The 19,405-nt window shown below is 30.2% G+C and overlaps 1 protein-coding gene across 1 annotated transcript; it reads right to left on the reverse strand.

Annotated features, from left to right (window-relative positions):
- Window positions 1-901: 901 nt before the first annotated feature.
- LOC123299201 (serine-rich adhesin for platelets-like) lies at window positions 902-18,607 on the reverse strand. The gene is made up of 10 exons (XM_044881497.1): window positions 18,323-18,607; window positions 13,562-17,537; window positions 7,149-7,336; window positions 6,382-6,580; window positions 5,518-5,669; window positions 4,844-4,981; window positions 4,146-4,392; window positions 2,966-3,249; window positions 2,016-2,198; window positions 902-1,584 (listed from the first exon to the last, which is right to left on the reverse strand). Exons 2-10 carry the CDS (start codon window positions 17,298-17,300, stop codon window positions 1,489-1,491), a joined length of 5,226 nt encoding a protein of 1,741 aa, XP_044737432.1. The 5' UTR covers window positions 17,301-17,537; window positions 18,323-18,607; the 3' UTR covers window positions 902-1,488.
- Between the last annotated feature and the right edge of the window lie 798 nt (window positions 18,608-19,405).

Genomic DNA, 19,405 nt, shown 5'->3' on the forward strand with positions numbered 1-19,405 from the left:
CGTCTAGGTGTTTTGTTCTCAACGACCATTAAATGCAAAAAGGATCTTGAATTTATTAAGCAACCGTAAAAGTGTTGAATTGATTAGAAAACGAGTTATTTTTGTATCTATTCTCTTTAAAATTATTTACGAAAGAATTGTGTTGATACATTGAATATCTGTTGTGCTTTAGTTATACTTTATCCGTGATACTAGCGAATTAAAAAAGTTGTGTTAATCAATTCTGAAAACATGCTTGCAACATCCACAGAGCAACGAATATATTGATGTTTCTGAGCTAATTCTGAATTGCTGAATGTTGCGATTCTATAAACAGACACGAAGCGAGGAATAATAAATTTATTTATTATGAAAGAAAAGCTTAAATACGATTTATTATCGTTATTTACAATTAGAATTTAAAATTATTAAAATGATACAATTTCGAATAATATTATTGTTTAGAAAAATGAAATTATTTTAAATGAAAATTTTTTGTAATTTATAATATTTAAACGTTTATTATGAGCGTAGCATGTATATAAAATAATTAAATGGCCTCTCGCATGTATTATTATATACTTTATAAATAAACACGAATACGCGATCGAATTATTTTATCATGAAAAAACGAAACAATTTTTAAGAAACAGAATATACAATTATTTAAAAAAAAAGTCATTTTTTATACATCATATTGTTTTTTTTTTTTCAATTACTAATAATATTTTATTGATATATATTTATTTATATATAATTAATATATATATTGTTTTTATTTTTTAATTTTTTTTTTCATACTAACTAAAAATATTTAACGTAAAAATATTAGGTAAAAATGGCAACCGAAATAGTCAATTATTTTATCATATCTTATAAATGGTTTTTTTTTTCTATTATAAATTCATTTTTTTCATACCATAGAATTCTTAGGAATATACCTTGAGTGTTTACAATATCAATCCGAGTTGAATTAAGTTACTTGTTATCGGTTCCTCCAACACAATAAATGAAACGAAACAACGAAATTTAATACAAGATTTGGATTTTACATCGTATATTTTTCAGGTACAACGTTACCAATGAATGGTAAGATATGAATCTGATGATGTCCAAATCCATGAAATCCTCAATATAAAAATTCCATCTCAAGTTGTTTTACAGTTATTGTTTACACTCTTGGCATATTTAATTTAACATCGATGTGTATTGTAAACATAACCCATGTAATTAATGAATTTTAATTAATTAATATACACAATATTTTGATCAAAAATGGATCAGTGAATGTCCCACTGTTCACAGTGACAAAATCGATCGTATATTTAAAAATGTTCATATACCTTGCACAAAAAATGTCTATTGTAAATGGTTTTAAATTAATAATTTGTGCCTTTTTCTTAGCTGTATTTACGATAATTTGTATAATATGAGATTTTTTTAAAACAATTAATTAATAATAGTCTGTGTTTATTAATAGGTAGTTTTTATTTGTTGGTGTTTAATGATTTAGGCCTGCGTATTGGTCCCCCCAGTTGTTGGATTTCGAGATTGTAGCTCTAAACTATCAATTTCAGCCCATGACATCCTTACTTCTTGGAACAACTATAAAAAACAAAATTTGTTAGTTTTATTAATTACTTGTGTATAATCTTTAAAGACAGAATCGAAGGGGCCTAGAACGAAATATCTTAAGTTCCGTCAGAATGAAAACAATTTTTCATGCTCATTAGCATCATAATGTGCTTGAAGAAAATTTCTTGATTGCTTGATTATATAACCCATCCAAGACTGATCCTTGTTTTTTAATGACTATTACACCTAGAGCCTAACACTTTTCAATCATGCATGCATGTGTCATGCGCTGCAGCGACCTGATCTCAACTGTTTTAAATAATTTATTTTACAACTGTGGAATTCGAACCCCCCAACTCATCAAAAACCAACAGCAAATAAGTTAGCTATTTTGCTAACTAATATTCAGATTATTAAAAGTCTGAAAATACTAATTTAAATAAAATAAGTATAAATCTTACCTGAGATAGCCATGATTCATCTGCCAACAATTCATTTAATATAATTGTTGTATCCTTATGTGGATCAAGTGATCGTTTCTCAGCTACACGTTTTGCACACTCTACATACATACGATACTTTTGATGTGCAACACGATTTAGTAACTGTACTCGATCACAACATACTCGACACATTAAGAAATCCTGTTAAATTAGAAAATTGTTAGTCAATTTTTATTTGTTTAAGAAATTCTGTCAAATTGAAAATTTTTTAATAAAAATATATGTTTAAACTTGGGTTTTTTTATTTTTTAAATGGATTTCTTAAAACTTTCTTTGTTAGACTTATTATATTGAAGTTTCTATGATACCAATGTCTTTAATACTCGTTTTGCCCTCAGTTCGCCCTTTCGGTCAAATTCACGATGCTAATAGTGTATTAATTTACTGTAAATTGAGATTTTGGGATTTTTTTTTTTTTTCTGTTGATAAAAATGGAATGATTATATATAAGTTTTATAACTGTTTTCATTTTTTATTTATTCATGATAATTTTAAAGTTACAGGCAGTTTTAAAAGAACAAAAGAGAAACGAAAACACCCGACAAAAAAAATGTTCGTAAAAGATCATGTAACGTCATAATGTCAATTAATAATTGTATACAGTGAATACTATTCAATTAACATTATTACGTCACAACGATGTTTTACGAACATTTTTTTTTTGTCGGGCGTTTTCGTTTCTCTTTTGAAAAGTTCTTTTAAAACTATCTGTAACTTTAAAATTATCATGAAAAAATAAAGAATACAAACACTTTTGTTATAAAGTTTATATATGACCTTTCCATTTTCGTCAAAAAAATTTGGTTAAAAATCCTAATTGAACTCATATTAAATTCTATTGAAGTGGGTGCCGAAGAACTTATAACATGGAGCGGCAAAAAACACTCTTTCTTAATTTAAATACTCACTTTTTCTAATTGTTGTCTTGGATCGGGTTGGCAGCCATCTAATGTGGTCGCATTGTATGGTTGTCCATAAAGTAATATCCGTAATGATACACGTGGTTGTTGACAAGCAGCACACAAACGTCCTTCCGTTTCGCTAGCAGTCAATTCACTTAATACATTCAAACATGGCCACGTACTAACTGATGCTTGTACACTAGACGGCCATCTTGTGATCGATAGTAATTTTCGTTTACGATCTTCAGTTATATCATCCACAGTTTTAACATTTGATAAGAAATATTCATCTAGAACAAAATAAAAAATCGATTATCAATCCAGTAAAATCAAGGTAGAAATAGAAATGATGTTTACAAGTTATCTAATATGGTAAAGTTCCCATGGGGTCTTTAAAGTAGGTTTTGACAAGAAAATTGAGTAAAAAAATTAATAAAACTAATATAAAATAATAGTTTTGATAAAGATGATACAGATTCTAATAGAATTCTGATTACAGCATTCTCGGTATCAGACACAAACTATTTGCTATTCAGTTAACCTTATTGTAGCTTGCAGTGGCTCAGGGGTGAAGAGCAAAACGTTAACACAAGCAAACAAGCTTTTTCGCGGAAAAATGTTATACATATCATCAAAAATATAAGTTGAGAAAAAAATATACTGTTTCGACGAATTAATTTCGTTGAAATTTAAGTTTTTAGGTGGCAAAAAGTAAGGTTACACATAGGACTGAGCGGACAATATAAATCGATATTTCTCAAAAATAAATTCGACAAATACACTTAAAATTTTTAAGTTCATATTTTTTATCTAAATTTTCAGAATATCGGGAAAAATTTTAACAGATGAAGAATTCTCACTTCACAAACAGAAAAGTGAAGTAGGTTTTTAAAAATCTTTACTAGTATGCAAGATATAAACGTTTAAAATTCCTAATAAAGCAAAGAGGAAGATACCCCACTAGTGACATCATATGTGAGTATCGCCAAATATTACATATAAAACTGTATTTCTAAAAGGAGATGGGCAACCTTTGAATGCAATAACTTCTTTGTTTTTTAATCAATGTTAATTTCACTTTCAAATTTTGTCATGGTACCAAATCTAGTTTTACATTTTTATGGGTAATATGACCAATTCGACATCAGGATTATCCTCTATTATAACAAAATGTTTTTGGACATACCTTGCTCTTGAAATATTTCAGTAAGAAAATTACTATCTAATGCTTGTGATATTAACGTTTGTATGTAGACTTCGAAATTATCTTGATATACTTCAGCCTCCTTCATAGCACGTTCAATATATTCTGTGTCAACGATTGTTAATTCTTTACGTAAGAATTCAACAATAGTCTCAAGTTGATTTTGAGCACGAAAACGTACGGGAACTGGAATGTACAATTTCTTGTTTTCAGCCGTCCATGATGTATACTGTAACAAATAATTTAAGGATATCAATTTTTTTTTCGATCGATTTATAAACTCAAAAATCAAAAGAATAATTTTAGTTTATTGCTTCTTTGGCTATTCTGAAGGGATCAATGAATCACACTAAAACCTATGTTGCCAATTTAGCACGGTGGCTAGGATACCCCACTACTTTTGTAGGTGTTAAAAAAATACCTTTAGTTTTTTGAACGTTTACTTGATTATTCTAAGCAGTGGAAACTTTGGGGTGAGACAAAAAACCTCTTCAGTAAGAAAGTGTTACACAACAAAGAAAATGACATAAAGTTGGTTGCATGAAACTCAAATTATAAGCGGACAGCAACACTATTTATAGTAATTTTCCGATTTTATCGTTAAAATTGATTTACGAGAAGCTCGTTTTTAATATTATTTAACTCAGCTCTTTTTGAATATTACAATAATAATTACTTACTGTAGAAATATTTCTGTACAATGTTTGCCCATTTTGGTCAAATGGTTCATATTTTTGTAACAATGTTTTGCCATCCACACGCCAAATAGCTGGCCATTCTTCACTTAATTCTGATTTAATCACAACAAATTCACCCGACTGTAATAGAGAAAAACAAAACATAAGATTAAAAATCAACAAACAATTTTGTTCCATTTTGAATTATATAAAAATGTTTTAAAAATATATAAATTTTCATTCAATAAAAAAATTTTGCAGCAAAGAGAATTGTTTAGATTTGTTTTGTGGCATTTTTTTTGTTTTGTAGTGTGCAACAAATAAACAAAAATATTTTATTGGGAGAACAAATTTATTAATTTTTCCACAAACCTGATGCTGTTTCTCCTTCAATCTGTTTGACTGCATATTAAGAATAAGAATTATTTATAACAAATAATATCTCTTTCAAATGCAGATTAAGAAAATCTCACCATTTTATTTGTTTTAATCATTACCATGAAATTTGATCAAGTATGAGTTAATGTGAGGATGTTGTTTAAGGAGTTTAACATCCAGTATTAATATTAATCAAATATCATGGTGATTGATCATTGATCAAAACACAAAATTAAAGAAGAAAAAAAAAAAGAAATATCTATTTTGAATTAAATTTGCTGCTTATAACGGTAACTTACCTTAAAAGGCATTTCTTCAGTGGAGTTTGTAGGTACAGTTGTCGCTGCGGCGGATGTTGAGGAATTACTACTTTGTGAGGTAACTGATGCGGCTATATTATCTTCTAATGTGGGTGGCACCGATTGTTTTGGAGTTGTTGTTTTGTTTGCAACTGAAATTTGAAAAATAAAATATATTTATTCATTTAGCAATTTCAAGTGATTATGGGAAATACTCGACCAATCGTAAAATGAATCCTTTTTTTGTATTCTTGGGTTGTATACCAAAATAATTTATTTTGTCTCTAATTCGAAAAATTCAGTACTTAAGGTAATTTTGATCACAAAAAACGGATTCATTTGATGACTAGATGCATAGTTTCTGAGCTATCGTCCAAAATCCCAACGAAGAGCAATTTCTCGGATCGATTTCACGTCGTTTCTTTAGTCAAATATTTTTCTGGTAGTCAAACAAATGGAAAATAAAAAAACCGATATAGAGATTTTATTTTTTGTAGATTGTAAGATTTACTAATCATTTAAGAAATTTTTCGAAATATCGCCTTAAATTTTAGGAGAAAGAACACAAAAATCATATTATTTGGTACAAAATTCTATCTGCTAATGAAAAAATTAGTGTAGTGTAATTTTAGTGTAGCTTAGGCTGTATAAATTTCTAGCGAATCAAGGAAATGTATTGTAAATTATATTACAAAATTGTGAATTAAAGCAATCTATCTGTCATTTTAAGGGCGGGTAGCCCTACAACTGTAACCTGTTGTAGAAGATCAAGAGTTATTACTTGGAATTCTAACGCAATTTCTTATTAACTCAATATTATTTTTATTATAAAATAAAATCGATAAATAAAAAAAATTTACATACCAGCACTAGCCTGCTGTCTTTTTTTAGCCATTGTTCCTATACTATCACTGCTTGAATATCCATCAAAGTCCAAACCAGCTCCTTGTGCAGCTGCCGATATAAGATTACGTGAATTTCGTTTCCGACTAGAAGATGATCGTTGACGTTTCACTTTTCGTCGTCCAGACAACATGCTCATTTCATCATCATCTGCTCCTTCCTAAAATGTTAAAAAAATTATAATGATTATTCGCCGCTTCTCCGCGAAGTCGGAGAGGAATAAAAAAAGTTATTTTCAAAGACTAAGTCATGAAAAAAACAACAAGGGATTTAACAATTTATAAAGATTCTTCGATATATTCTATATTATTCTTATTTCTGTGTACTTTTTCAAAATTTAATATACTGTATACTTTTCGGGATAAAAAATAATCTACGAAACTACGTTACTCTCCGAACATCCAAGTATCTCTGTGCACAAATTTCAGGATCTGGAGTTTAGTTTGGGTGTGATAGAAGAACAAACTGATACGGAAAAATATTAATATTATTATTAATTCTATGTACTTTACTAAAACTAAATAAGCGTTCCGTAGGAATGGAATATTTTTTGGGATAAAAAGTAGTTTATATTTAGTTATTACTCTCTGGATATCAACTATTTCTGTGCATAAAAATCACGTCGATTTGAAATTTAGTTTGGACGTGAGTGAAATAAAAACAAATTGACATTGAGAAATATCGATATAGATATGATTTTATAAAATTTATTGAATTAATCGTTTTACCTTCACAGGAGTCCAAGCTGGATCTGAATCTGAATCAACAAACTCAACCGGTTCATCAGGATCATCTGCATCACCAGCAACTGTTGCCTGCGCTTGCTTAGCAATTAACTGTTGTATATTGCTTTTCTCTTTAGCAGCACGACGTGAAGTTTCTCGACGTGGTGGTAATTGCAAAGGATCTTCTACAGCTATTTTATATAAATATTTTTGATAGTTTTTTCAAAACAAATGAAAAAAAAAACAAACAAACTCATGAGATGATCGAAATTTTGAAAAAAAATTCTAGTTTTACTTAACTTTTCTTGATGATACTTCACGTTCTATGACTTTTAAACCGATCAAAAATTTTAAAAACCAAAAAATGAATGATAAATGAAAAAAATGTTTATATTGAATTTTGTATATTTAATATTAAAACAAATAGATACATTCTAGCAATATTTTAATCAATAATTAAAATATTGCTAGAATACATCTAAAAATTACAAAAAATGATTTGAAAAAAAAAATTAAAATAAAAAAAATTTTGTTTGTTTTTGGGTGCTAACTACCATAACACACAACATTGACGAGAAAGATAGAGAGGTGGATTAAAGTATTTAAACTCAAATTAGTAACATCCTAATTTTGATTTTTGTAAATTCATTTTTATTTTGTCAAATGAAATGAATATCGTACAGAATATATTTACAGCTGAGTAAAACATTATATTATGCATTCAAATTCATCAATCAATTTTATTTTCAATAATAATAAGTTATTTTTTTGTAATATTTTACTAAATTTAATTAAATAAAAAAAAAAAATAATTAAAACAGAAAAAAAAAAAAAAAACGGTAAAATCAAAAAGCATTATGTTATTGTACAACGATTACTGTGAGATTTATGTAAATTTATGATTTATTTTTTTAATATTTTATTTTGTTATTAAGGTCTATTATTTAGAAATCAAATGTGTTATGAGGAAGCAATACATTTTCAAATATTGTTTGTTTCCTGCTAATCCTATCATAAAAATTAACGATTCATACATTCAAACTTAGTTAAAAGATTTTTGTAAATAAGGATTCATCTTTCTCGAATTGGTGATTAAAATTATGCTCCGAAATTCCAAAGAACAGAAATATTCCTGAAAGTTATTTTAGATCAAAACTATTTAGTAAATTTAGATCAAAACTACTTTAAAGATATCTGACAAAAAAAGCGACGATCTAAACAAAACTTAGATAGAGATAGAATTTCCTAACATCGTAAGTTTTCAATGTGGGGATTGGCTCGATTCAAAAGATTTTAGTTACCCGAAACAAAAGGTAGAATAGGCGACGAATCTTTTCGAAAAATTCAGCATCTCATGCATCTTGAATTTTTTTCTCCAAGAAAAAGTGAATGCTCTTTATATTTTTAAGTATACGAGGTACTAAATGTCTGAATAGGAGTCGACATCGGTCGTAATTAGTTATGATCGATATTTCTAAATGAATTCAAAAATTTATCGATTTAAAAATAGTCATATTAAAAAAAAAAATATATTAGTTTAAATTTTAATATTTTCTGTGAAGATTTTAATTCTAATGGTAAAATTACCCTTAAAAATTAAATTAAGTGTGTTTATATTATTCCTAAAACGGCACACCAAAGGTAACAGTTACGAAAAAACTATCCTAAAAAAATACACGAGATATACACGAATTAAGATCAGATCCTGATTCTGAAATTTTTTTTCTTATTTTTTGTTGTCATCAAAGCAGCTTTTAATATTTCTTCGAATATTTTTTATTAGAAAATAAGTAATTGCATTCAATACTTTACCAATTCATTTGATTTTTGAAATTAAAAAAATACTTGGGAATTGTTAGTATTTTTAAATACATCGTTGACTACGATTCATGTATCAGATTATTACAAATAGTTGAATTTCTTTCATAATTCTAGACCAAACACCGATAATTTTCATTGATAAAAAATAGAAAACCCAGAAGCAATTGATGAATCAACGTACGTCATTCATTTCAGTTATTTTTAGCAAATTTTTAGGCTACACCAAAAAGATCGGAAATCTGTTCATCATTGTGATTTATCTATTTAGGATCGGAAATTACTATCTAAATGAAATTTCCGATTTTTTGCCGTACCCAAAAAAATTTGCCATCAATTTAAAGTTAAATGATTTATTCATACACTGTTATCAATTTTTTTGAGTTTTATATTATTTACCATTGATTTGTAGATCCGAAAATAAGTTCATTATTTCTTGAAAATTATTGGACTGTTTAAGCACTGTGGTTTGAAAGAATTTCAACAAAATATATGAGTGATACGAATCGTAGCCAAGGAATCTAATCTACTTCTGGGTATATATAATTTCAAATTTTTTCTAGACCTTATCGTTTTTGAAATTATTAAAAATTATTTATACTGCAATTAATAGAAAGTATGCTGACGTTTGTTAAGGACGAGCATAAAAAAGATTGGACTAATATTTGTTAATTGTTTGGCTTTAAGTTTAATGTTCAAAAATTCTCAAACTTACAAATTCAAGAATAAATACACCTCTACAAGAGAAATTGCAATTTCTGAGTCATAGCTAAGTTTGATTATACAAAAATATGTGAAACAATGGTTGCGTTTGGCCAATACGGGCGCTTAATTTTTTTTATTAATCGCTCTCTATTCATTCATCATCTCCTCATATATCGATAATATATACTATTTTTTATGGAAAAAATATATTATCGATATAGGTAGAAGCTTAATATCTTGAAAGTGCTCAGTAAACAAACTGAGCGCTCATACCAGCCAAACGCAGCCATTATATTTTGTAAATTAGATTTAAATAACATCAATCCACAATTAGAGGGAAAAAGAATTTCTTTATCTTGAAATTTAATAATGTATTACTCCCTCATTTAAATATGTTTCTAAAATAGTTAACCACTTTTTAAAATTATTTTTCTCCATAATTTGAAAATGTGAAAATTATAACATATTAAAATGTTTTTTTTTCTTTAATAAAATGAAAGAAAAATATTAAATATACAAAAAATATCTTATAAAACAGTTGTAATTTTTTTTTAAAAAAAACGTAAATATATGTTTATATATGTATTTATATATATTGTTTTTAAAAAATAAAAACAGTAAAATAGAATTTAAAAAGCTACTCATCAATGTCAGTCATGGTAGTAGCTGTGAAAAGAAAAGAAAACGGAATATTTCAATTACAATTTATTGTTCAGTTAATTACCATTTTTAAAGCTATCATTCACAATGAAAATGTAATTACTCCGTACACTGGATCAGATTTTTAAACAAGGTCTTTTAAAAGACTCCAATCATTTCAATGTAATCTTTCAAGGTTGCAAAATATACTAGCCAACGAATAAAGTTAAACACTTTCATATTTTTTCGAAATTTCAAGCAGCTACGCTAAACATCATCGGATTAGAATCAACCACAACTCAAACAAAACTTGTTAGTAGTGTTGTTTCTCGCTTTTTAAATCGTACGCTCAAGAATTTGTATTATCCAATAAATGCCTTCGAAAACTTGTTTATTTTAACCAATTTTTCAATAAAGTCGTTTTTATTCAATCCCGTGCGAGCCTTTTTCAGTTATTTAGTGGCAAAGCAAAATAAAACACTTTTGGCTTTAATATATTATATCTTTTTAATTAAATGATTATATTTCTCTTTCTCGTTCATCATTTTTAAAACATGTTAAAAAAACACCATTTTCTAAAACATATCGAGATCTATAATCTGTAAGTCTTACCGTTGCATTATGGTTTCTTCGTGTTCCAAATCGTCAAATATTCATTTTAAGAATAATTATTTTTATCATCGAATAATATTTTCTTATCATTGAAAAATAATCGAAAAGATTTAAATTACTATATCTCTATGAAAAAAAGATTCGAGTGATCAACAATTTTTTGAAACTTTCTGATTTTCTAAAAATAAATTAGGAAATTTTATCAACGGCTAGAGAAAATAATAACTTTTTATTCGAATTTAAACTGTTGTTTTTAAAGTGTCGATAACAATTCCGATTCAACAATAACTCTGTCATTAAATTTTGTATGGGAATGATTAAAAACGCATTTTTTACACTTCTTGTAAGCTCTTAATTTAAATTAAAAAATAATGATTTTAATGACTTTTTCAATCCTGGGTACCAAACGGTTGAAGATAATACACATTTTTAGGCATATGATTTGAAAACTAGAAAATGGAAGCTTTCGACTGACTGATCTGATAATGTTTAGCGTATATATAACTGTTTGGTATTAGATAAGTTATTTTCACTTAGGTTACAAGGCTTATTGTGATACAGGGATACCTTCAAAAAGAAGTGAACTTCTCCACAACCACTACGCTTGAACAATTTTGAGATATTTAAGAACCTTGAACCAAGACTAGATATGATCACACTCAGTTCGAGCTAACGAAAGTTGATCACACTTACTTCTCTTTTATTAAAATGTTCGTAAATTATTGCACGCAACAGTATAATCACATTATCGCCTCTTAAACAATATGGTTTCTTTTTTTATTTCCACTTTTATTGGAGAAGAGTTATCAAATAATACGTTTGAAAGTCTTGATAAATAAATGTGTTTTAAAATACCTATTATGAAAACGACTGACTATGCGTAGAATTAAGGACGTACGAACATCAAGGGAATTTTAAATAAAAAGCTTGATATGAAGCTTTTTATATGAAGTTGGACTAAGTCTAAATCAATTTTGAAAATCTTAGAGGGGTGGTCCGATTATTTAAATAAATAAATCACTTCAAAAGTAGGCACATTTAACATTGATTTTATGGTAAAACGGTAGATGGATGATATGTTTTCATAGATTTCTCCAAAATTAGTCGATGAAAATTAAAAAAAAAAAAAGTATTTAAATTAAAGTTTTTAATAAATTATTGAAAAAAAAACCCGCTATGCTGGACTAATTAAGGATGTCTGAGCACGATAGTGGGGACACAAATTAAAAAAATATATTTTTTCAATTTTGATGGTGAATTATGTTATAACTTGACAATATAAGACGAAAAGTAAGAATAAAATTATTCGATATTTGGAGTAATTTTCAAAATATCGAAAATTGAAAATTTCGTTTAATTATTTACCTTTCAATATTTCGAAAACCAAGGCAGGTATCGAAAATTTTTATTCTTATTTTTCGTCTACATGCATGAAGTTATAACAAAATTTATCATCAATATGATAATAAGGTACAAATAATTTCAACCCTAAATTTCAAATTGCCTTGGTGCTCGTACTACCTTAAATATTTTTATCGATAAAATTTCCTAGATTTATTTACATTTTTTCCTAAGAAAAATATTTAAAAAACTTAACAAAAATTGTTGGTATTTTTTTGCGAAATATATTAATTAATTAAAATTTTGATTTATCTCTAATAGTTAAATATAAAGCAAGTTTTGTTATATCTCTAATAGATTAATCTATTTCTACGAAAATGAGCTTTCTGTTCGAAAATTAAAAAACAAAAACGTTTATCATAAAATACCAACTAGTTTTGTTCGAAACATTTGTCGATAACCCAACGATTTGGATACAAATCCGTAACGGTACTCCTACATTTTAACAACATTATATCCGCACAGAGGAACTTCCGGACGTTTTGTTCTTTACAGCAATATGATTGTTGCTTCGGTGTACTCTACCGCCTTTTGATTTATTCGCATTTATTAAAAAACAGCCGGCATAATGAAGTACAATGATTTTAAATTATAAACTATTTCATAATTTGGTCAAATTTCATTTTTTTAAATTAAAAAATAATTTTCTTAATTTTAAGAAAAACTAAATGAATATTAATGGATATTATTTTGAATTTTTTAACTCGATTTAATCAGTATTGATCATATTTCTGAGAATAAAATAAAACTTTCTACTTTTATTTCAAATTTTAAAAATTGTCGTTGGTTACAGCGTCTAAAATGCTTTTTAATGAAGCTTTTTTTTTTAAAGTTGGTTTAGTTATCATTGATTTTTGAAGATAACGGTTGTTGTTACACAAAAAAATAATAAATACTTTTTAGGGAATTTCCTTTTAAGGAAATGGATATATTGTACCTCTGCTAAGATGCTGTAAAAATTTCTTTAGGTTGCTCAAGCTCCCATATAACAATAACCAATACATCCTAAAACATCTAATTTTGAAAAAATTCACTAAAGATAACAATTAATCTGTTGGTCTTATCAAGTATCTGTTTATTCTTTTGTGTATCATGACGTTTACTGGTTACTGTTATGAGAGCTTGACTTATAAATAGAATTAATTGAAAGCTAATAACTAAAAGTAAATAATTATAATTATAACAATTTCATTGTGAATGTAGCTCTTTCAAAAGCGCAAATTAATAAAAAGTCAACAAACCTTCTTCAGAATTACTGCGATTTCCAGTATTTCCAGCTCCAGCCGATTTCTGCGCACCACTTCCACGTGTTTGTTCAGACTGTTTAGCACGTTTACGTTCAGATGGGCCACCTGGTTTTGGTGGACGTCCTTTACGACCACTTGATAATGCATTCATGGCACTATCAGAATTTAATTTATTCGACGATTGACGACTATCTGATTGTGACGATTGTGATGATTTCGGTCGAAACCCAGGTAAATCATCATCAGAACTATCAAAACCATCATCAGAACTATCTAGACGATGTTTACGTTCTTTCGGTAAAGGGAAGTAACGTGGATCATCTTGTGGATCACCTTGACTACTAAGTCGTACAACTGGAGCAATTGGTACTGGTGGTGGAGGTGGTGGCGGTACCACAACACTAGGAGTGGCCGTTGTTCCAGTTGCTCCTGGTGTTCCAGTCATCATACCACCAGTACCATTTGGTTGATCAGGTTTTCGTTGCCATGATGCTTTACGTCCACCACGTGTACCAGCTGGTGGTGGTGAACTATCACGTTCACCTTGTAAAAACTTAAGGTAGCTATTCATAAAACCAGAACCAGGTCCAGTAATCTTCTTTTCGGCTAATTTATTCACAATTGGATTAACTGGTGGCTGATGATGCTGTTGATGAGGAGGTTGCGGGGGATGATGATGTGAGGCGGCGGCGGCTGTTGCAGCACCAGGTTGTTGGTGTGGTTGAGCATGCGCATGTTGATGTACTGTTTGATTAGTTCGATTTGTTTCTGAAAGGAAATTCAATTCCTCTTCTATATTTGGTACGACCACCTTAGGTTGTTCTTCAGGAGGGTTAGGATTCGATGAAGGATTCGTGGAATATTGATTATGACTATTATTATGGAGATGATTTGATGATTCTTGGTGATAAGCATTGGATGCAGATGAAGATGATGACGTTAATGGCGTTAAGTCTGTTGATGATGAGTATTCATGATGTGAGGATGAGGGTGTAGCGGCTTGCGCCGCTGCTAAGTGAAATGCTGGATAAAATGGTATGGGAGGTGGTGCAGCAGGATGATGATGTGGAACCATTAAAGATTGGTGTTGATGTTGCATTTGTTGTGCAGCACTAAAGGCTGCCGCAGATGCTGAGCCTGAAAACATTTTAGGTGGTGGGGGTGGTAAATTCCATCTTTCAAAATCAAAATAACTGGTAGCACCACCATTTTGATGATGATGATGGTGTTGTTGATGTTGATGATGATTTGACGTCGTAGCGCCAGAACTATGTGCTGGTGGTGGTATTCGGGAAGTGAAATATTCAGCCATTGCTGCACCCGTTAAATCAGAAATCGCTGATGCCGACGACGATGACGTTGATGATGTCGATGTACTATGCCCACCACCTTTATCGTTACTTTTTCGCCTTTTATTGCCCCCCGCAGTACTATTACCACCGCCGCCTCCTCCCCCTCCTCCTCCAGTGCTTTTTGCCTCAATTTTAACAATGTCTTGTTGTACTTGACAACTATTATTTACATTTTGTTGTTGTTGTGCGACGACTGCAGCGGCTGCAGCTGCAGCAGCAGCTTGCTGTGCTGCAACCGCTGCAGCAGCTTGTTGTTGCGCTTGTTGAGCTTGTTGTGCTGCTTGTTGTTGTTGTTGTTGTAATGTTTGTAAATTTTTAACGATTGTCATTGGATCACCACGACAACTCGATAAATCTTGTAATGTCACTTGATGTGACGTATTTGAATCAAAGTATGCTTGCTGTCGTTCGGAAATACCAAGTACAGCACGTGGATTTGTTGTTGAATTTGTTGCTAATTCAATTTGTCTACTTGGTATTTCAATTGAATTATACGATGTTGAAGATGAAGACCCACCAGTACCCGTCGAAGCTGACCCACCAGTACTTGATGACGATGCCGTACTGGACTGTTGATATTTATTATTTGTAGTACGTGAATGTTGTTGGGATGATCGATCTTCCCAACAATTTTGTTGTGTCGGTTGTTGAGCTCTTGTTATTACTGACGGATAGGCCACGCCGCCACCACCGGTTGAATTTGTTGGACGTGGGACGGATACATCGAGTGGGGAAGGTGGTGCGACTTGTTGTTGCGGTGAGGATATTGAGTTTAATGGACTATTATACATTGGATACGCTGGGCTTGGGACATGACCTAGAGGAGAGGCTTGCGAGTGTGCTTGTAATGGACTCGGCCTTCTTGGTACCACAACACCACAATCAGTAGGACCATTACTTTGGGTATATTCAGATGTACTAGCTTGCTTACCACCACTTCTATGATGATAATCATTATCTGTTGCAGGATTAGCACCTGGTTGATAATGTCTATATGTTCCACCACTATTAGCACCAAGTTGATATGAGGATGATGAACCAGTTGTACTTCGTCCACTTTTAGTGGCTGAACTATTTGAACCAGCATAATGAGGCCGACCTGGTGCATCCATTATACTAAAACTTATTGGAGACGATTGGCTTGGACTGGTTGACGATGATGAAGCTCCAACTGCTGCATTCGATGATGAAGATGATTGTTGACGTTGTGAACGTTCAGTTTGATTTGCAAGCTCTGGATATATTTTTGTTTGTGCCTTTGTTTGTATTTGTTGCGTAGAGGGGGCAGGAGGCGGCTGTGGTTTTGCGGGCGGTGGCGCAGCAAACGATGAAGATTGATGATTTGCGGCAGCATTAGCGATAACTTGTTGTTGGCGGTTCGCAGCCTTTTCACTACGATTTGGGAATAAGGTGGAACGGACAGGGGCTTGGGGGATACGATACTCTTTCGATACAACAGATGTATTATGTGAGGATGGTGAGGGTGAGGATACGATACATGATTGTTGGGATACTGAGGATACTGAGTTACTTTGAAATGACTTACTATTGTTGTTACTTGTTGCGGTATTTGAATTTGAATTATAGGTGTCTTGTTGCGATGTACCTTTACTGCTGCTAGTACTAAATGACGATGAGCTAGAAAGTGGAGAATCACCAACAAATGTTGTTGGAACTTGAAAAAATGAACTTGCGTTTGATGATTGCTTCGATTGTTGATTTGGTGCACTCACTTGTGGACTTTGAGATCTACTTGTTTTTGCGCTAACAGCAGCTAATTGAGAATTCAAATGATTTAAACTTTGAGCAGCAGCAAAATGTGCATTAAAATTCTCATATGAACTCTTTGTCGTAGCTGGTACAGGACCACCTGGTGAGTTTGGTACACTTTCGTGTGGGAGTATGCCAAATGGACTGTTTTGTTGCCATGCGGCGGCACTAGCTGCTGCGGCTGATGCACCTTGTTCAAAGAAACCTTGTGGTCCTGGTGGTGCTTGGTGATGTGATCCATAATGTGATTCATTATCTGACGATTGTTTCGATGCAGCTGCTTGTAATGCAGCGGCTTGTCTATGTTGACTTACATAGTGTGCAGGTTTTGGATTTGCATGATGAAATAATGGACTGAAAACAGCATCGTATGCAACTGGAGGCGGTGATAGAAAACTTCCTGGATTAAATGGAGATGCTGTTGATGATGCTAACGATGCTGTTGTATGTGCAGCTTGTAACAAAAGCTGTGACGTTGTTGATGGGACACCGCCTCCAGCACTATGCCCAGCGCCATGATGGTGATGAAAATCTCCACTTGAGGCGCTGGCTTGTACTCCCGCTAGCCGATTATATGAGGCATAAGCCGACCACGGCCCAACGGGATCCATCTACAGCACTTAGCTGATATTTTCCTCTTTACAAAACATAGATAACTTGGTTGTTTTCTTAGATTTTTATTATAATACGTATTTTTAGATTTTGGTTTCCAACTGTTTTTTTTTACGTAATTCTATGTCAAAGTACAATTTTCTTTGTTTTCATTTTTAGAAAAGAGTAAATTTGATTACTCAGCTGTGCTTGCTGCTCTACAGTAATTGCTGTTTAATCAGGAACTTCCACAGTACCTAAAAAATTTTTACTTAATTACTAGTCACAAATAAACAGATAACCCCTTTTTATTTTATCTTACGAAAATTTGAAATTTTAATTTTCTTGAATTTCGATAATTTATTATTTAATTATTAAATCTAATGAACAACAGTCTTAAAAATTTTTAATTATGTGGTTAAAATTTTCAGAATTTTCGTCGATATTCGCAAACATTAACCAAACATGATTATACAAATCAAACACTATTTACTTTTATAGGTAGAAAACAATTTATAAAATAACTATAAATTGTTTTCTTAAATAAGAATAATTTTTTGTTTTTAATATGTACAGCATCAATTTTCCTAAAGAAAAATTACGTGTACCCTCATCAAACATGCGGAAATGCCGGTTAAGTAATTTCCTAATAGTTGATGTTTTTATAACAAAATTGATTTTTTCATATACTAATGGAAGTTGGTATGATGTATTATACTAACTATTTTTCCCGTAAAAAAAGTATATTAATTAATGAAAATAATGAGAGGGGTGTGGGGTATAAAGAGGGATTTTGCAATAAAAAAAATATTATATGAAAAATATACAAAAAATAAAGCCATAATAGCCGTGAATTGATGGCTGGTATTTGGTCGGCGGGATATAAGCCGCTCATCTCAAGTCACTCTGGTGTGTGTATATGTACTCCCACCCCCCATTAAAAAATAATATCAAAGCGTTATATACTCAAAGGTTCACTTAACCATCTGCTAATAAATAGTATTTAAATAAATTAAAATGCATAAAATATAAGAAAACTTACTTTTATTAAACAGCAATCAGTTAAAAATACAAATTTATATCGTTGATTCACTAGATAACATCTTCCATAGTAAATATGGCTTCGTTATAGAACTTGAATGCGTCCTTTGACAAATATTAACAACACATTTATGTCTGTCACACAATCACAATATCGATAAAAACATAATAAAATGTTGTAAAACACAATTATTGTTAATATTTAAGTAATTTTTACACAAATTCAATAGTTATATACAATGTTTAACACTATTTTAATGACAATGTCTACCTTTACACTTGTACGGCCGCCATTTTATTACAATATTCTATCATACAACAATAAAAGACATGAAGCGCCATCTATCGATTTATGGTGACGTCATATACAATTATTAAATACAATAGGAAAACGAAGTGAAAACGGGTGGTAGGATAAAATAAATCGTTGTTTGAAACGATGATCGTTCGCTACATATAACACCACTTTATATTATATTATATTATATTATTATTATACCATCCATATACATATACCTACCAATACCGTACGTTGAATACATTCTATTCACTAACATACTACATACGTATATACATACTATGTATACAAAACTATTTTATTTCTCATTTTTATTAATTCTAAAAATTATTATTATTATGATTATTATATTCTATTCAAAAACAGGGCGTCGTTTTGTTATTGTTTAATAAAACCACGCATGGAAATAATCATTATTTTACTTATCCAGGGATTAATACTATATTATTGTTAATTAAAATAAATGATACATATATTTTTTTTATTAATTAAATACATATATTCGATCAACTCCATCGTATAAAATATCGACTAACTACTTCGAATCCTCTTTGCTTTCTAGGTTTTATGAAATTGTTTATAATAATTTCGATAAACTAGAAAATGACGTATTCTCTCTCGAAGTATGTAAATTGTAAAAAATCTAAATATGTACTTTTTTAATATAATTTTTCCTGTTTGAATATCATTGGATTTTTCCTAGATAATATTACAAAAAAAATTACATTCGTAGAAAAACCTAAATAAAAAAAATTAGTTAGTAAAATGTATTGGTAATTAATTTAA

The sequence above is a fragment of the Chrysoperla carnea genome, chromosome 4, assembly GCF_905475395.1.
Source record: "Chrysoperla carnea chromosome 4, inChrCarn1.1, whole genome shotgun sequence".
NCBI lineage: Eukaryota > Metazoa > Arthropoda > Insecta > Neuroptera > Chrysopidae > Chrysoperla > Chrysoperla carnea.